General features: G+C 42.8%; 1 protein-coding gene across 1 annotated transcript in view; it reads left to right on the top strand.

The window, feature by feature from the left end:
• The window catches only part of FARP1 (FERM, ARH/RhoGEF and pleckstrin domain protein 1), a 224,522-nt gene extending 204,189 nt beyond the window's left edge, over positions 1-20,333 (top strand). The window contains exons 19-28 of the mRNA XM_048494114.1: positions 1,127-1,364; positions 2,991-3,121; positions 6,717-6,785; positions 8,724-8,813; positions 10,848-10,930; positions 12,586-12,698; positions 13,349-13,512; positions 15,905-16,012; positions 16,809-16,960; positions 19,652-20,333. Coding sequence (XP_048350071.1) covers positions 1,127-1,364; positions 2,991-3,121; positions 6,717-6,785; positions 8,724-8,813; positions 10,848-10,930; positions 12,586-12,698; positions 13,349-13,512; positions 15,905-16,012; positions 16,809-16,960; positions 19,652-19,733 — 1,230 coding nt within the window. The 3' untranslated portion in view covers positions 19,734-20,333. The remainder of the gene's footprint in view (positions 1-1,126; positions 1,365-2,990; positions 3,122-6,716; positions 6,786-8,723; positions 8,814-10,847; positions 10,931-12,585; positions 12,699-13,348; positions 13,513-15,904; positions 16,013-16,808; positions 16,961-19,651) is intronic.

Raw genomic sequence — 20,333 nt, 5'->3', positions numbered from 1 at the left:
AGAAGAGCAGCAAATGTATACTTAAAAATTAAAAAGGTAAAGGTAGTCTACACTACAAGCACTGGGTCATTATGGACCAATGGGTTGTCGTCACATCACAACTATGTTTATGGGGTGGTTTGCCATTGCCTTCCCCAGTCATCTGTTACCCCCAGCTAGCTGGTTACTCATTTTACTGACCTCAGAAGGATGGAAGGCTGAGTCAAGCTAGAGACAGTTGCTTGAAACTCACTTCCATCGGAATTGAACTGAAATCATGAGCAGGTCTTGGACTGCAGTGCTTCAGCTTTCCACTCTGCACCATGGGGCCAACATGATGAAGAGCAGGGGGACTCTAATTTGGAAAATCAGGTTAGATTCTTCACTCCTCCACAGTCTTATCTGGTGAACCAGATTTGTTTCCCCATTCCTACATGCCTGCTGGGTGACCTTGGGCTAGTCACAGTTCATTCAGAACTCTCTCAGCCCCACCTACCTCACAAGGTGTCTGTTGTGGGGAGAGGAAGGGAACAGAGTTTGTAAGCCGCCTTGAGTCTCCTTATATGAAAGAGAGAAAGTCAGGGTGTAAATCCAAACTCTTCTTCTTCTTACTTTAAAAAATTAAAGTATGTAAAAATTACATTGAAAGTACCAATATTTGTGCTAAAAATACGAATGAGGTTAGTCTACTGGAACAGCACCTGGCCCAAGTTAGGAGGAAGTGACTCAATGAGATCTCCTGGGACCAAACTCAGTCTGGGGTTAATGTAATGGACCTGTGAGGTGATTCTCCATACTCTCAGCTCTCTTTACTCTTGGCCCAGACTCTGGGATGCATTTTGAGTCTGTAAAAATGTCTTGTTTTAATGAGCTAGTGTTAATGGGAACTCCATTTCTTATTTGAGGTTGAATCGAACATGTAAGAATAATACTAATAGTAACAACACTAATGTGTTAATGATTAACATACAAGAAATTGTTTATTATTGATGCTTTAGAGCCAATGGACAGAAGGTAGTGAATGGTAAAACTGTGTAATGTTCTCTCTAACGATATCAGTTTTGTAATCTTGAGATCCAGTGTGCTAGAGTTAATACCCATACAGTTCTTGGGCGGGTCACCTCTTTATCTCTTTGCTTCTCTCAAGCAATTGACAATTCATCTGCGGAAGCACAGTGAGGTTCTGGTTGAGCTAGAGAATGCGATCAAGAACTCACGGAAGCTGGAAACTTTATGCAGGGACTTTGAGATGCAGAAAGTTTGTTACCTACCCCTCAATACCTTCCTGCTCAGGCCTCTGCACCGGCTTATGCACTACAAGCAGATAATGGAAAGGCTCTGTAAACATTATCCACCAAACCACGTGGACTTCAGGGACTCCAGAGGTGAGTTGTTTGGAAAGCTCTTCCTAAGCTAGAAAGGCTTGAAATAGAGGGAAAATAGCACATGGGGAAAGCGTCAAGAGTCCATCCCACTGGGCTGTGCCACAGTGGTAAAGTGTCTGCCTGGCATGTTGAAGGTCCTAGGTTCAGTGCCAGGTGTCTCCTGTTGAAATGATCCTCCACCTGACATCCTGGAGAACTGCTTGTCACGAACACAAGACTGACCCTGGTAAACCATGGGTTTGACGCCGTACAAGACAAAACCATGTGTTCAGGTGGACCACAATTGCCTAGTGCCCCCCTCGGTGGGGGGCAGACAGCTCAGATTGTTTATGCTCCCCTTCTAGCTGCTATTGCAAACAATTAAACATAGAAAGCTGAAGAAAAGAGTAAACACTTAAAGCTATTTGTGTTTGAATGCCATGGGTTTATGCCTTAGGCTTCCTCCATGGTAATGATGACGCTTCAGTCATGGCAATGAGATATATTCTGTAGATACAGCCTCTTTAAAAAGTTTAAACAATACACAGAAGCAGCCCTTCTGTTTCTGAGAATTATCAATTTCAGGCTTTCAACCTCCTCACAATATTTTCTGTGCTGCCATCCAGAATAACATGGATGCTATTGGATGGGAAAAGTTAGCTTCAAATATTAGCTGTTTTAGTGTGGAACAGATGCTAAGGGTTCACTTTGAGATATACTCAGATCAATGCATATTTCTTTTTAATTGCTGGAAATTTGTGCAGCATCTTTTCTTTTTCTCAGTGTGATTCTTAGCTCGCTTGCTTACTTTTTACATACTAGGGGAGAGAGATGGTTGCCTGACCTTGAAGGGAAACACCACAGACTTATCAATTCCAAGAGTCAGGTTTCTGTGAAAATAGCTCTGGGTAGCCAGAATAACAAAGGCTGCCTCTGAAAGGTGAAACAGCCTTGGGGAAGCAGAATTCTGTTTGCTTTGACAGGCACGGATGGCTGGGATTCTGCCTGCAACTCCTTGCTTTACTTCTGCTGCAGTTCTGGTTATTAGGGCCTGGATCCTGCAATTTGACCCTATGGCAGTCTTCCACTAAGCTGATCTTCAATGACGTGCTCCAGTGGACAGTGACTTTTTCTGTTGGAGCAAGACTTCCCCTGATGAGGAAATGTCTTGTCCAGTGTTGGAAAGAGAACTAGGTGGTGGTGGGGGGGTGTCACAAGATCCAACCCTAAATTTTCACTAGAGACTATCTGTTGTGCTACAGAGCTTTTGAATAGTGTGTTGTCACCATCGCGTTAACGGCATCCTGTGCTCTCTCCTTCAGAAAGCAGACGTTTTCTCAGAGTGGCTGAGAGAGTGAGGTGGGCGGGCAAAAGGAACAGAGGAGAGATGTAGCAGGAGATGCCACAGGAGCCGGTCATTTCTGTTCTGTCAAGCTTTTACACAAAGATAATCCATTAGGATCTTGGCTGTTCCCGTTACAGCGCTTCCAGTCTACCCCATGCAACCATTCTGGTTTAGAGTTTACAAAAAATATAGCACAGACTCTTACGTGGGTAGGGGAAAATCAATATGAATACACACAACAGCTCCCATACAGCAAGTTTGAAATTGTGTGTGTGTGTGTGTGTGTATTTTACATTTCACAGCTGCTCTGGCAGAGATCTCAGAGTTGGTGGTTCAGCTCCACAGTAGCATGCTAAAGATGGAAAACTTCCAGAAGCTGCATGAATTGAAAAAAGATTTGATAGGCATTGACAATCTGGTGATTCCAGGAAGGGTAAGTAGCTGGCTTGGAACAGAAGTGCGTTCAAGGATTAATGCTGTTAAAATTTAGTGCTTCTTTGGTGGGAAAAAGTTCACATTTTTTAAATGTTCTGTGCTTTTTATTTTGAGTATAGAAATTTTATTACGAGTATAGAAATGAAATAATATAAACTCTGAAGATTTAAAAGCAATGTGAATGTGCTTCTGCAGATATGTTGGAGAAGTCAGCGGGGGAGGGGGGATTACATCTATCAACCTTTGCCCTTGGTTACTCTTAAAAGAGCTGATTTACCCTTTTTGCTTACTTACAATAGTATAGTTCTTCTAGGACTGTACCACTTTAAAATTTAAATCCTTGATTACTCTTAAAAGAGCCTTTCTGCTTTCTTACAATAGTATAGTTCTCTAGGACTATACCTTTAAACTTTCAACTCTTGATTACTCTTGAAAAAGCTGATTTACCCTTTTTGCTTACTTACCTTAGTATAGTTCTTCGAGGACTCTACCACTTTAAACTGTGAGTGACAGATAATATGTCCCATGTTTCCTATGCGTAAAAATGCTTCCAGGGACCAAGAACATTTCCACCTCAAAAAACCCACTCCAGAATCCTGCTTTCCAGCATATTAATTTTTTAAAAACCAGAATATTTTTTTGATATGGGAAAACAGCACAGATATTTAATTCCAATCTGACTGCATAATCAGTTGGACCCAAATGTGCTGTTTTTTCTGGAATAAATGCAGACTGTGGGGCCATTATGAACAAGCAAGTGGAGGTGAATCTTGCAAAATTGAGCAACCAAGCTTGCTGGAACCAACTTTACACATTGTCTGCAAGGGATAGTACCACTTTCCCAATCTAAATTCTTCCAGTTGCTGTTTACCCTGCAGAGAAATATGTATATATATATGAACCTATTTGTTTTTTTGCAATACTGATCCCTGTAGTCCAAGTACAAGTGGAGAGGGGAGTTTGATATAATTTCATAGAATGAGCATGTGAAGCAAATGGCTGCCTACACTGTGCAGGCAGTATATTGAAAACCACTGATGACTGATCCATGTTGTGTTTTATGGCGGCTGGGACTCTGAATTGGAGCCCTGGGTCTTCATCACTTGAGACATGCAGTGCAAATTGGGCTGGGTGTCCCCCTATCTGACTTGTACTCACATATATGAACAGGGACTCAACTTAAAAAAGTTTTGTGGAGCCCAATTCTGCTTGGTATGGTAGGAGGAGCGACTCTTAGTCCCATGCCATGTATGCAAGCAAAAATAACTGTGTGGTGTCCCTGTTTGTTCCACTGCCATGGACCCCAGCAATGGAACAGAAAGCCCCCCTCCCCCAGCTGTCGTTTTTTCGTCAGGAAAACAGAATGAGAGGGAAGGCTTAAGCTCCTCCTCCCTCCACACTCCAGAGCAGAATCTCACTCCACAGCTTGTGTGACTGGAAGGCATGTTGGGGGATACTCCACCAGACTGACATCATACATCTTATGTAATGAGGGCCCTGATTTCCTACAGGGTTGAAAAGGGGGAGTGGAGTTTGCACTGTTGATACCTAGCCTAGCAGCATCAATGCACAAGGCAGTGGTGGATCCTATCACTGTGGCATTTCTTGAATCTTGAATGAAGTCATGAATCACAGCATATCTTTTCAATTAGATAGTTCCTGTTTCTCATCCTGTCTCTGCTAGAAGCAATATACAGAAGTACCCCTTTCTGTCACTGTTGACTTGGAGGTGTTCCTGTCAGCATGCTGAGCTGCCGTTTGTTCAGCAAGATTTTTACACTGCCTTTCTGGCTAATGTACAGTGAAAGTCTCTCCTAGTGACATAGTAATAATTAAGGGACGTTTGGTTTCCCTTGGTTTCAGTTTGCTAAAGCATTACATGCTATTTTCTGTTTACTGCTCAGAACCATTTTCTTTGTTTCTGTTTATTGCTCCAAACCTCCTTCTGTTCCCTCAGTGCCTGAAGTAAGAATTGGCAGCTTCTGCTGTTCCTCCTTGAGTCTCACCCAAGTTCTCTTCCATAATTTTGCACATTTGTGAAGTCCAGTATAACACAAGATTCTTGGTGAACGAGAACAAAAGTTTTTCTGGTCTAGCGACCTATTTTTAGCACCTAAGAACCAGTTTTACAAAGAGAAAAAAAAATCCAGTATTTCACTAGGCAACTGCAAGACACTTGCATGTCTTCATTTATGAGCACCTCTTTAGATCCTGACCATAATATGTGGGAAATGTTCCAGCAAATGTAGGGCTGATGTGAATAGAATCCAGCATAGGAGGTCAGGTAGTTGCATGCATTTTTTAGCCTTCCCCAAGGCAAATTTTTGTGACAGAAGAGGTCTATGTGGATCTTCCAAGAGACAGTATCTGCCTAGGAGCTGTACCATTGGAGTTTATTTTGTAACAAAAGAATGCACACAGCAGTGTTGTCTTGATAGCCAGGAGTGTGTCTCTCATGGCTAGACAATTGATACTCATTTCTCAAGATGGTGGGTGGAAAATGAGTAACACTGCACCATGCTATTATGCAATCTTCACAGCCTGAGAGCCAGGGGCAGAGCGAGGGGAAACTTCGCCCGGGGCACACACGCACCCTACACCCCTGCCACAGTGCCACCTGCCCCAGAACGCCCCAGCCATGCCCCCTCCGTGGCCTGGCCACGCCCATGCCGCTGCTCCGCCCGGGGCATCGCACACACACCCCGACCCTGTTGGTGCTACGCCACTGCTGAGAGCTACTGCAAAATGTCCTCCCTGTGCCAGTCAGGTGATGTCAAAAGACCAGAGTTGTTGCCCTGCTGGCGTCCATCGGCTCAGAAGGTTGGGCAACACTCTTGTGAGCCAGTGTCAGGCTAGGATCTGGGAGATGCAGATTCAAACCCCCTTTCTTCCATTAAGGCTGTTGGGCAACACTGAGCCAGTATATCCTCAGCCTAATGTATGTCTCAACATTATTGTGAGGGTAAAACGGAGGAAGAGAGAACCACATATGCCACACTGAATTCCTTGGAGGAAGGGTAAGATATAAACGTATTAAATACAGCTAAAGTGGTGTAGGGATTAAGAGCAGGTTGATCTTGAGAACCAAGTTTGATTCCCCACCTCTCCACATGAAGCCTACTTGGTGACCTTGGGCTAGTCAGAATTCTCTTCAAAATATGTCAGCCCCACCTACCTCACATGGTGTCTGTTGTGAGGAGGGGAAGGGAATGAGTTTGTAAGCCACTTTGAGACTCCTTATGGTTGAGAAAAGCAGGGTATAAATCCAAATTCTTCTCTTCTAAATATGTTGGGAAGCAGCTATGTCCCAGGCATAGCTTCACCCATCTGGTTGTAGAGTTCTTGACATTACCACGACTTGCTTCATCCATTACCACACTGTGGAGGTTATGCCAGAAGAAGCTCTTAAAAGAATAAGGGAAGCAAAACTGGCCTGGCTGAATGTCACCTAAATGTACTTGAAAGAAGAAGGCAGTCTGAGCTGCTGACAGAATTAAGTCAGCGATGCAGCATTAATTACTTCCAGACTTTGAGCCAGATGTTTGAAAAGGCCACTGACATTTCATGTCTTGTGTCTGTTTATCCCTACACAGGAATTTATTAGATTGGGCAGCCTTAGTAAGTTGTCTGGAAAAGGCTTACAGCAGCGGATGTTCTTCCTGGTAAGTGACAAACGGCTTGCAATTGTGTATAATTAAAAACAACTGTGTAATAAATACACAAAATGGCGAAGGGGAAATTGCACAGGAGGAGATGCAAGTTATAAATAAAAGAGAGCCAAGCAAGAATTTGATGTGTCCTCCTACACAGAGAAGAATGCTTTCTCCGGGTTTTTGCATCAATTGTGTACCATAACTTTGACTAAATGTAAAAGTGTGCAAAGCTGGAGTTGTGAGGCTGCTTGCTGAATACCATACCCAGTGCTGAAATTTTTTTTCAGCTGCATTTGCTGCATTTTTTCTGTGCTTCTCAGACGGCTGCCTTGAGAACCAGCTTTAAATCCCGTTCTTTTCGTTTTTAACCGGTAAAGGGCTCATGCCTGTGTGGGAAAACACATGCTTTGCTTGCATAAAAACCTCAGGCTCTGTTCTAGCCATCTCTCTTGAACAGAATTTCATATTGCAAGACTGGGAAAAACTTCTGTGTGTGAAGTGTGTGAAGAGCCACTTGCAGTTGAAGTGGGCCATATTGTACTAGATGGACAAGAGGCGCATCTTGATACAATGCAGCTTTTGGCAGCCAAAGAGCATATCTGCTCCCCTCCCCTCCAGAATTACCTCCAGAGATGATCCCGTGGTTGACCACCCTCTTTGTGAGTCCTCGCCTGGGACTGTTGCCGCTTCTGGCTCTGGTTGGGGCAGGCAATGAGCTGCTTACCACTTCAGGGCTGAAATGACTGTAGCTGTGCAGGGGACAAACCAGGCCACACCTTCTCCATGGAATAGGCCTGTTTCTTGGACAGGTCAGCCTCTGCTTTCTGGCCCCACCCTCTTTGGGTCTGGCCAAACAGCCAAAGCAGTCCGGAGCAGGGAGAATGGGAGCAGAGGCAGCCGGCAGCAGGCGAATCAACAGGAAAGGGGGCGGGGCAGCCTTCCCATTACAGCAGCCTTACAGTGGGCCAGGGATCCCAGGAAGGAATGGGACAAAGTGTCCTTGCCCTGATAACAGGATTCACTGCAGGCCAGGGAGGAGACATGTGGTAGACCTTCTGTACCTGGAGAGAGAAAGCAAGCCATCAAGAGTGGGAATCACCGTTAAAGGCAAGGAGGAAGAACAGGGTGGCGTTAACCTCCTCCCTTTACCTCTGGGTGGGGTGTGGGTTAAAAATAAATAAATATTTTTAGTTTGGTTTTAATAAACCCAGAAATTTTTCAAAAAATTCAAAAAGAGCCAGTACTTCATATTGACCATTCTATTTTTTCCCAAATGTTTTGAGTTATTAAACCTCCAAAATCCGCCAGATCCACACTCCATGTGGGTCTGGGAGGCAGCGAGCAGGACAGAACTGAATCCACGCTGTCTGCTGCCCCTGAAACTAAAGTGGAGTTCGGAGGCGACAGCGCAGAGTTGAATACTGGAGTTGGGCAGGCTGAGCCTCGTGTTCAACGACAGGCGCTCCTGTGAGCTCCACGTGGACTTTAGAAGCAGCACATGCAGTTCAACACTGCCTGCTGGAGCCCCATGTTGAACTGAATGCGCCACCTCGGATCTCCCCGTGGACTTTAGAGGCAATGTGCACAGTTTGGTCCTGGGCCTGGCCAGGCAGCACGTAGATTGGGGGAGGGGGTATAAGGGTGCTCTCTTTCTTAAAAAGCTACAGGCTGAAGTGGCCCAAAAAATGCCAGAGAAAAAAGTAATTTTTCAAAACCCACTTCTTGGGTTTTTTAATGCCTTTTAATGCCACTTTTGGGGAGCACCTCCTACCCCTCAAATATATCGATAACTTTTTTTCTGTTTGGTTTGAGCCAAATGCCCACCCCTCTTTCTGGGGCTTGTGGAAGACCTTTGGGGGAGGTGCTGGAAAGCACAGCCCTCCGTGGAATCCCCAGCATGACGCCTTTTCACAGAGTGTGTTCATTTGTGCTTTCCCCCCCTTTCAGTTCAACGATGTCTTGCTGTACACAAGCAGAGGCCTGACAGCTTCAAATCAATTTAAAGTCCATGGACAGCTTCCACTGTATGGCATGATGGTAATTATGTGCTGCACAGAGGCTACTTATTGGTTATTACTACTGACGAACCTCTTCTTACACAACCATGGGAGTATCTGTTGCATTGCTTTGATGGTGTAATCAGCCTTAAATCTCAGGAAGAAAGGCAGGCTACAAATAGAATAATATGAAGCTGATTATCATAATGTCATGAAATCAAGGCAGTTTGTTCTGATCTTCTGAAATGCAGAATCTGTCTAGAAAGCTCTTTTTGAGGAAAGGGGGAAACCAGGACATTTACTAAAAATTCCAATTAAAATGGCCCAATTGTAAAAAAAAAACACAAAACGCCTTGTTTCTCTCTTACGGTTTAGATACTGTCAAAAGTTCCAGAGGTCTAGCACTAACTCATTTAATAAAAATCTATTGTTATGATGTTTCATTGAAGTCAGGGCAAATTACAGGTGCTTGTTTGGAAAGTGAAGTACACTACCTTTATAGAATGTGAAAGAAACATGGTGCATGGTGCTGTCTGTCAAGCTAAAATCAGTGGAGGAAACCCGCCCCTGGGCACAGTAGCAAAATTGATTATTTGAAGGAGGGGTGTCCTGACTCCTGATAGGGGGTTGATGGAATGAAAGAAAGTATGTTGTTTTTCAAGCAGGGTGTTTCTTTTTAAATGTGGCAGGGTTTGGTCTTTTTTCCATTTTGCTTCTCAGCTGCATGAAGGCAGAACAGCACAAAAACTCAGTAAATACAGAAAAATCCCTTTGAATGTGTGTCAAAAAATTACAACATATTTTTGGCATGTATGGTGTTGGTTTTGAGGAAGCTTGTTTTGTATCTTTTTTGTCGTGCTGGAATGCAGAAAAGAAAAATAAAATTTTGTCATTTCCCCACCCCCAACATAGAGATCTCATAATTTCAGTGATTTTTTTCTTTCTAAAAATCAATAGTTTTTTTGTTTTTATGGACTTTTAAGCCACTAACAGCCCATTACAGGCAGGGCTGGTGGGCTGGAATGGTGCAGCTCTGGCACTGCCCCGCCTGCTCCACAGGACTTTCCCATTGCTCAGAAGCCTAATAAAGTTTTTAAAAAGAAAACACTTTGAAACTCTCCCATAGGCCTGGCCAGACACTACAGGCTGGCTAAGGTCACCCCGCCCCCGAATGCCCCCAGCAACACCTTCTTCACCCATGGGCCTGAGCAACACCCCTAGCCAAACTGGTGCTTTTTTACACCAGTGGGCCTGGGCAATGAAGGATGTTTCTGGGTCAGGTGCCGGGGAGCCAAGTGGTGCCTGGTGCAGTAAGTTGCGGCTCCACCAGCTCATTTGCCCCTTGCACTGGCGGAATGGGCACTCACTCCAGAATGTCTCCAGAAGGGTTTCCCCCCCGCCCCCCCCGATTGGGTGGCAAGTATTTTAGGGAAGCAAGGTAGAATGATAAAATAAAGTAACTCTAGCATATTGAGGGGCTTGGGAAATCTGTGTGCCGGGATTTGAATTTTATGCTATTTATTTGATTTCTGCATAGTTCGAAAATCAGTTGATAAAGTGAAGGATTTGCTGGAAAAATATATTATTTTGTAAAGAAAGTTTTTGTTTAATCTGACATCTTCCATTGAGATAAAAGAGCCATTTATATTTTAGTCACTTTCAGGGATGTGCAAATATAATTTTGATTGAATAAAAGGATCATTACTATGAGCTGGCATGGCTCAAATACACTCCTCTGCAGCCCACTTATATTTTTTTAATGTTGATGCTTAATCTCTGTGGACTTGTTTAAGATCTGCAGATTTTCTTCTGCAGCGGAACTGGGCCATGCCATGCCCAAGTAGAAATATCCGTTAGCTGGCAATAGTTAGTAAGCTTAGGAACAGTATGCTTATTATGATGATTGCTACACTCCTCCTGTTATTTCTTGCTGGAATCTCCTTTTGCAGTAGTGCTTCAAGTTAAGGATTGGCCACTGCTGTGGCAAAAGCGACTGTACTTGTGTTTCTCTGTCATGTATCAGCCAATTCCCTCTCCAGTTATTTGAGGGTGTTAAATATGTTCCTGTTGTCAGATAGAAGAGAGTGAAGAAGAATGGGGGGTTCCTCACTGCTTTACACTGAGAGGTCAGCACCAGTCCATCGTTGTTGCTTCAAGGTAACTGCTTTTGAACTGTGTATAGTTTACTATACTCTGTCTCACAAAAAGATGTTAGTAGATTGTATATTCCTCCGCCACAGAACTCAACATGCCAGACCATCTTAGTTGTAGAATGCGCTGCCTGGGACCTAGCCCTGCTCTCCCCACCCTTTTGATAATTCCCATATTCATTCAAGACTATATTTTAATGTGGAAGCATACCATTTTCTCAACCGCTGCACCTCAACTGACTATATATACCAGTGATGGCGAACCTTTTCGAGACCGAGTGCCCAAACTGCAATCCAAAACCCACTTATTTATCGCAAAGTGCCAACATGGCAATTTAACCTGAATACTGAGATTTTAGTATAGAAAAAACGGTTGGCTCAAATGCACACGTTACTCAGGAGTAAGCTTGGTGGTAGTCGGTGGCTTTGCTTTGAAGCAACTGTGCAACGCTTCAAACGGGTGAATCACGACCCTAGGGAGGGGTTTCTACCTTGTGAAGCAAACCCGACATTGCCAGCAACCGAGCTTACTCTCAGGTAAAGGATCACACTTTCGTTCTTCCCATGAAAATCAGTAGGGTTTAACAGCACTTAACAGGGTTACCTACACTGCTTCCCCAAAACTAGGTCTTAGGTTTAATGCTAATAATCTCCCTGAAATAATTACACTATTATCACATGACGAACTCTGTGCATGCGTGCCCACAGAGAGGGCTCTGAGTGCCACCTCTGGCACCCGTGCCATAGGTTCGCCACCACTGATATATACTAACATATTTATCCAAGACAGAAAATAAGTCAATTATTTCCAGGCAACAGTACACAAACTGCAAAAAAACTGAAAATATTCTTTCAAATATTTGTACCTATATGAACCTACATGACCACTATGGTCACCTGAAGAGACCCTGCTTTGGGTGCCCTGGCCGTCTAATGCTGGGTTTGGGGGCAACCCAAAAAAGGGCCTCCTTCTTGTGGTGCTGAAACTTCAGAATTCCTCTCCAGGGAGAGTTGTCCGTCTTCTGCCACTGGGTGAAGACTTGTTTTGTTTGCCATTCCCATATTTATTCATTAGCGCCCCCCCCCCCCCATTTATGTTATTGTTTTATATGTTTGTTTTGTTTTATTTTATTGTTTTAAATATTTGATATATATTTGTATTTTAAAGGGTTTTTAATGTCTGAAATGTGTTGATATTCACCGCCTTAGTTACCCTGAATTGGATGGAAAGTCAGAATAGAAATGCTATAAATAAGTAAATCTAGAGAATTCGTTACAATCGTTGACTCTGGGGATATTTTAACAAGCAACTACAAGCTGGGTACTGTACATTTTCATGTATTTGTGGCCTGTTTAGATTAAGTTTAATATGAGAAGAACAGCTTAATTTTTACCCTTTTTGTGAATCTGGATATGGATGTGGTGGGTTTTCCAGGCTGTATGGTGGTGTTCCAGTGGTATTTTCTCCTGACATTTTGCTTGCATCTGTAGCTGGCAGCCACAGATGCAGGCGAAATGTCAGGAGAAAATACCACTGGAACACCACCATACATCCCGGAAAACCCACAACATCCTAGTGATTCCGGCAGTAAAAGCTTTCAGTAATACAACTCTGAATGTGGCTTGCAATAAAATGAACAAAGACTTGCCTTCCTTTCCTAGCAGCCCCTCTGAAATGGACAAGTGGAGTGAAGATATACAAATGGCAATTGATTTGGCTGAGAAATGTAATGGCCCCGCTCCTGAATTTCTGGGAAGTAGCCCACCTGATACAAGTAAGTGCAGAATTAGGAAAACCCACAACAGTCTGATATTTTAAAGCTATTAAGATCTATTAAGATTTCATTTCAGGTAGCTTGTGCACATATTTTGTTTTTTATTGCAACAAATCTCTCTTGCTCTTTTTATATCCGTGTTTACAATTTTAGCAGTGTGCATTTCAGGGCAGTAGGAAGCAATTAGACACAAATATTTTAATGCCCTAATTCTTTTAAAAAAACATTAATTTCTGCAAAGTTATCAGGATTTTGTGACATTTGAGTTCTACAGTGTTTGGGATTTACAGAATCTTATGGGATTGTTCAAAACCAAAAAAACTAAGCAGGGCTAAATGTGGCAAACAAATTTATGTTAAGTTGCTTTAGGCTGGAAGCCAGCCTGCCCAAAGTTTAGCCTGCTCAAGGTCACTGGTAGCTATAAGATTCAGTGTACTGAATTCTGGGCCAGCTTGGGGCTGCCATTTATCTCAAATTACAGAATATGGGATATTTTCCTATATATTTCTGCTTGTCTCTGTCCCCCCTCCCCTTATTAAACAGAATGGGTCTTCCAAGGTTTGGGTTGCTATGTCTTTTGCCTAATGTTTTCGTAGTGTATATTTTGTATAAGGGGAAAAAAAGAGATGGTTTTTCCATGCGTTTCATAGAGTCCCCAGAGGAGCCAACCGTAGATCAAGAATCGGAAGATGATCTCAATGCATCCCGCACTTCGCTTGACCGTCAGACTCCTCACCGTGGCAACACTACGGTGCACGTCTGCTGGCACAGAAATACCAGCGTTTCCATGGTCGACTTTAGTATTGCTGTGGAGGTATCTGCCTCAGACCAAGCTGGACTGCAGCCCCAGAGAGATGTGACCCTTCAGTGACAATTTCCTTTCTGCCTCATGTTTGGAAGCAGTAATTTTCCTGTGCTCTCCCTTGGTTCTTGGGTGCCAGTTCTAAATCCATTCCAATTTCATCATTTCGAACAGCCTATTTATTTAACATTAAATTTGATACCTTTTCAGCATTTTTCACATTTCTAAATTGATTTAAACATTGCTTCATATCAATATTTTTATTACTGCTGTTTATTTTCACCTCAGTATTTTGGAAAGGATGTTGGCCCTGACTCTGGCAGCTGCACTTTGAAATGTAAAATTTAATGCCGTTTTGTTTTTCTATAGACTTTCTCCCCTTTTTAGACTATTACAAAGCTCTTATCTCAGTCTCATTTTCTCTCATGTCTTTTCTCTAGCCCAGGAAACCCGTCTGACTTTTCCCCTCCTCCTCTTTTTTAAAAAACAAGCTAAACCAACTTTATTCAGATCATTGGTATATTTAATTCAATTGCTTTGTTCAATAAAGTTAAACTTTAATTTGTTGTGAAACCATAATAATTAATTATACTATTTTAAAGATGCTGCTTGAGCATACTTTTGTTACAGGCCTATTCTGGCCTGTCCGCCGTAAACTAAAACACTACAAATTGGTTGAAAAATACACATTTCTGTCGAATTAAGCATCTCACCAGAAAAACTGGTTCTAGGGGAAAGGATAACGTGCAGCTTGAGTCATAATATAAATTGGTTTAGCTTCCTCAAGGTACCTGCAGACACCCATTTCTCCAGAAAATGCCTCTAGGTTGCTATTGTTGCATTGCGTAATAGGGCTATTAGGAACACTTTAAAAGTTTAGCTGATAGCTCTATTGAATCAATAAATAGCTGTAAAACAAGTTAAACCTCCAAAGTATTAAGTGCTCTTTGAATTGCCTGAAGCAAGCTTGTTCTTTTGCCTTAACACCATCTTTTTTTAAAGCTGAATGATCAGATTGCACTACCAGCAACCTAAAAGCGGAGCTCACATTTTATGCATCTGTCTTACATTCCACAGCTTGTCTCTTTAGCAGGGCAAGTTACAATCCTATTTCCCTAATTCTGTGGATAAATGTCACCTCAGCATTATAGTTTATTTTTTCTTTCTGTGTCTCTCCCTCTTTTCTGTCTGTCCGCCTCTTTCTCTCTCCGTCTTATGGTAGAAGATCTCACTGTCAGTGACTGTACTTCCCTACCAGCTGGACTGATCAGTGATCAGCGGCCTGTTTCCATTTCATGTGTCTGCTGGTACCGAGTGCAAAGCCTGTCCTTTTATGATATCCTTCAGAGTGATGAGGTAACCAAAACAGAAAGTAGAAACTACGGGGAATACACACACATGCTCCCAGTCAGATTTTAAAATTGATTTATGTTACTAAAAAGAGAGTGAAGAAAAATCAGTTGCTGTTTCTGGTAACAGAGGGGAAGTGTAAAGTGCTCCTCTTTGCCTTTTGCTCCAGTTTAGTTTCTTCAACGGGAAACTGCTTCTTCAATTGTTAAATCACAAGTGCAAATAATCCACCTTGAGTTTCAGGGAGAAAGACGGACTGTAAATAAAATAATTAAATGAACAAATAGAATACTACCCTGGGTAGTAGTATTATACAGAATACAATTAGCATGCTAGTTGGATGGATAATTGCTGTCCTTTTAGTAAGGAGAGATGGTGAAGGAATTTAAATGCCTCCATCAAAGTATGTCAAAAAACTTGTTTGTTTTGGCATTCGATATCACTGCCACTTTTAATCCAGGGGCAAAGAGCTTTTCAGTTTAGTTGCTGCTTCCTTAATTTGCCCACAGAAACAAAGTTCAGTGTTATATTTGAGGCAGGAACCGCTATGCCATTAGCTGATAAAGAAAAGAGAATGTGCCACTGTTCCAGGCCTGTGGGTAGGAGACATATTCCTTCTATCGTTCATTACATTTGTGGGCTTTAAGTTGTTTAAAAGATGGTGCTTCATTTTGTATAGCAGTTTGAAAAGTTAGTTTACTGTGCAAAATGTAAACTATTTGTGCATAAAACTGTTAGTATAATACACAATATCATTTAGGGTGCAATTAAGCTGTTATCCCCCCCCCCCCCACACATACACACTTTTGCATCTAATGAGGTAACAGCAGATGATTTATTTCTTAAGAAAGCCAGTATTACAGGGAAGCCTCATTCAAAAGTTGATGATGAGGAATTCTGTATCTGAGGATACAATATCAAAACAACCAGAGGAGGGAAAAAGTAATCTTGTGTCAGCATTTTACTTGAGGCTTGCCTGCTTTCTTTCCATGGGCCTGTTCCCATCTGTGTGTGAATTGGCTCGATCCAACTACTTTCTCTCTCTCGCTTTCAGAATCAACTCTCTGGAAATCTTTTGAGAAAATTCAAGAACAGCAATGGGTGGCAGAAACTCTGGGTGGTATTCACCAACTTCTGCATGTTTTTCTACAAATCCCATCAGGTAACTGATTGGTTGAGTCCAGAGAATTCTTGTGTGTTAATGTGGGGCACTTTTGACTACATGGAGAAAAACTGTTAATACTTGGAAGTCTGTTCTGCTGATTGTCCTAAAGGCACTTGTGATGGATATGGTGGGGAAATTTAAATGCTGCAGTAAGTCCAATGCAGCCAGTGTTGTGTAGTGGCCAGAGTTTAATGACTGGTGGACAGATTCTCCCCTCTGCCTTCGAATTCACTTGGTTGAGCATGCCTCTGCTGTGAACCCCGCTCCCCCACCATGGTGATCTGATGTAAAAGGGTAAGGTGAAACAAATGATACCCTTGCACTGAATCCAGGTTCCCCATCTTTCTGAGTTCCACCCCACTGGAGATTTCACAGGGACTTTCAGAAATCCAAGACTCGGTGAGAACGGGGATCACAAAAAAGGGCGCATACCTTTCTGCCTCAGTTTAATCTAATGCTGTAAATGTAATGATAAAAACTGGCAGGTGTAGTTTTAGAAGAGGCATTCCTGCTTCTTTCTCTTCTAAAAGGTAACTGTTGTGACGTGTTGTACATCGTAAGGGCATGGTGCTCCCCCCCTTTGGAAATAATATTTGAATTCATACATAAATGTATGCGGATGGGATCATTAAAAGCCTTGATTAATCAACCAAGGTTTTTTTAATTGGGCAGCAGCTCTGCTTTTTACCTCAAGTCCGATAATAAGACAATTTTAGCTAGACCTGAGTGCAGTTTGTGGTGCAGATGCCATTCCATACCATGTTCTAACAGCACTTTCATCTTCTATTTTTAGGACAATCATCCTTTAGCTAGCCTTCCTCTGCTGGGTTATTCTCTTACCATTCCTTCTGAATCTGAGAACATCCATAAAGACTATGTCTTTAAGCTACACTTCAAATCCCACGTTTACTATTTCAGGGCAGAAAGTGAATACACATTTGAACGGTATGCTTCATTTCTGTTTGCGCTGCTGAATTCTGACATTGTGGGACAGTGAGCCGGCTAATGGGTGTTGAATGGTCAAGCCTAGACTGAAGCAAGAGTCAACCTGATGCTTGATTTTTAATTTTTTTAGCTGCAAAGTGTGGTGGTGGTGGTGGTGGTGTGTATCACACTGTTCTGTGAGGCAGGATGCTGCAGTTCACACCAGTTTTCCAGGATCACTAAGAACAACTATGAACTTCTAAGAAAGACTCCAACTTTATTCCACTGTTAAGGGGGAGGGGCAACTTGATGGTAAGGCCAAGACCCCATGAAAGCAGCACCTCAGGCACTTTGTGCCTGCCCCCCCCGCCGCCTGCAACCTCCATTGACAGCAATGGAGAAAGCTCAATGCAGAACAAAGATTTTTTGGCAGATTTCTGGGATGTTCCTGCAGGGGGTGCATTTTTTGATGTATCAGCACCAAAATTTCAGGATATCATCTGGAGACTGTCATGATGGCACCCCCCAGGTTTGGTGCAGTTTGGTTCAGGGGGTCCCAAGTTATGGACCCTCAAAAGGGTAGCCCCCATCTCCTTAGCAAAGAATGGGGGATGGGGCACCCCCTTTGAGGGTCCATAATTTTGGACCCCCTGAACCAAACTGCACCAAACTTGGGGGGTCCCATAAGGACAGTTTCCAGATGATACCCTGAAATTTTGGTGCTGATACATCCACAAATGCGCCCCCTGCAGGAACATACCAGAAATTTGCCCAAGAATCTTGGTTCTGCATTGAATTTTCTGTATTGCTGTCAATGGGGGTTGCAGGCTGGTGGGGGGGGGGCACATTTCTGAAGGCAAAGTCTCAAAACTTTCAGGGACTCATCAGGAGACTGCCCTGATGATACCCCCCAGGTTTGGTGCACTTTGGTTCAGGGGGTCCAAAGTTATGGACCCTCAAAACTGTAGCCCCCAGCTCCCATTGGAAACAATGGGGGATGGGGGCACCCCCTTTGGGAGTCCATAACTTTGGACTCCCTGAACCAAATCTCCCCAAACTTTGGGGGTAGCATAAGGACAGTCTCCTGATGATACGCTGAAGTTTTGGTGCTGATATTTCAAAAAATGCACCCCCTGCAGGCACCAATGTCCTGGTGCAAAAACTTTTTGGTCGTGGTAGAGTGGCCGCCCATGGGGGGGCATTCAACTCAGGTTTTGCCCAGGGCTACAGTTTGCCTTGTTATGCCCCTGCATTGAAGGAGCTTCTACAGGCAGCCAGCTGGTTGCCTCACAATTCCCCTCTGAGGATCAGGAGAGTGTTGTCGGCAAACGGGGCCACAGCACGGGCAGCGGGGGACTTAGGTGAGATCACTTCCTCTCCATCTTCCACTGATGCCAACAGAAGAGAGGAAAAGAGGTGATTTTGCCAAATACTTCAAATGTCCTGCAGATTTCCTGTCCCTTGCCCTCCCTTGTCACTGCTAACTGGGGGAAAGACAAAGCAAACAAAAAGGAGAAAAGGAGCAACAGGGAGAAGAAATTATGGAATTAACTACATGGGACAGGAAACATTCTCAGAGTTGTCTTACACCTCATTGCCCATTCTCTGCAGTGCATTGGTATATTAAGTTATGGCACATTTTCTTTATATCTCCATAACAAAAAGGTTGGAGACTTTTTCTTAATTAAACTGTATATTGAATATGGGGGATATTACAAGCTTCTGTAGCTACAGACCTCCTCTTAAGAATGTTAGGCTGAATGTAATGTTTGAATGGAGTATTGCTTTCTTGTCCTAAGCAGTAGTAGCATAGTGGTTAAGAGCAGGTGTACTCTAATCTGGAAGAACTGGGTTTGATTCCCTGCTCTGCTGCCTGAACTGTGAAGGCTTATCTGGGGAATTCAGATTAGCCTGTATACTCCCAACACACGCCAGCTGGGTGACCTTGGGTAGTCACAGTTCTTCTGATCTCTCTCAGCCCCACCTACCTCACAGGGTGTTTGTTGTGAGGGGGAAAGGGAAAGAAGTTTGTAAGCCCCTTTGGGTCTCCTATAGGAGAGAAAGGGAGGATATAAATCCAATTCTTCTTCTTCTACTCTACTCCACTCCAGTATTCCAGGCAATTCAGGCTATTTCTATAGGCACCTGGGTTGGGGATTTAATTTTTGTCAAAAAGATTACCAAGAGGGAAAAAAACTTTCAAACCTCCCCCCCACCCCCATGCTGTTTTTTCCCCGTATGCTGGAATGTGTTCCCGAAAGTGTCATTTTTCTCATATAGGAAACCTCTTAAAAATGAAGTGGCCAAAGACACCCAAAAATGCATGCAAGTTACTTGGTAACTCACTAATTGAAGACTGATAGCTGAATGTGTGGATTGGTTCCATTGAAAAACACTGTCTTAAAGATTATCCAAAAGTTCTGGCATTGGTGTCGCATATATGTGAGCCTTCACAGATGGAGATTGCTACTGAATGCTGTAAAAATAGTGAACAGATATGAGTGTGGTTGTAATCAACTAGAAACTGTATGCATGTATTTGCTTAAGGAAAGAGCTCAACAGCTCCATGACACAACAATTAGAACTTTTCTGCAGTGCTACCTGTTCATCTTTACTTCACTACCTTATGCTGTTTTCTTAGGGGAATGGGAAGCTTGTGAGCTTTCAGACTTTCATGAGATCCTCCTGTGCCTTTGTCTCTCCCTTGCTTAGGTGGATGGAGGTAATCCGAAGCGCCACCAGCCCAGCCTCACGCATCCGGGTTCTCAGTCACGAAGAGTCACATGTTTATTAACAACTCAACACCCAACAAGTTGTTCATTCCAGCAGCTGCTGCTTTTCTAGAGGACATTTTGGATTTTATTTTCTCCTTTTTAAAATTTAGTAAAACACCCAGATTTTGTTCTAAAAAAAAAAAATGTTTCCAAGCAGCTTTTTTGTAATATTGCCTCAGCAGGATTGTTTACTCTGATCGGCCAGGTGACAGTTACACGTCTCGTAAGTTGTCTTTTGGTGTGGTTATTTTTTTTTATGCTTGTGCCAGTATTAAAATATTGTCCTTGGAGTGCCAAATGCCAAAAGACATTTCCTTGCCTCAAAAGTTTGCACCAGAAATATGGTACAGTTTTTTGTAGTAACTTCATATTTGGTATTTTCCTGAAGAACAAATGCCTTTTCTTCTCTGAAAGAAAAAAAAACCCAGCCCTGCAAAAGGAGGAATGATCAGACTGCTGATTTTTTTTTTAAAAAAATGTACTTTGTATGTATGGCATTAACACACTTCAGCAAAAAATGTGCATAAAGAGCAGTCTCAAAGTAAAGTGATTACTTTCATACCTTCTTCTTGATGTTTCTATAAATTTTACTTCTGAAAATTAAAAATACCAGCCAAGTA

Source organism: Sphaerodactylus townsendi, linkage group LG04, assembly GCF_021028975.2.
Source record: "Sphaerodactylus townsendi isolate TG3544 linkage group LG04, MPM_Stown_v2.3, whole genome shotgun sequence".
NCBI classification, from domain to species: domain Eukaryota; kingdom Metazoa; phylum Chordata; class Lepidosauria; order Squamata; family Sphaerodactylidae; genus Sphaerodactylus; species Sphaerodactylus townsendi.
This window is presented reverse-complemented; position numbering and strand designations above follow the sequence as displayed.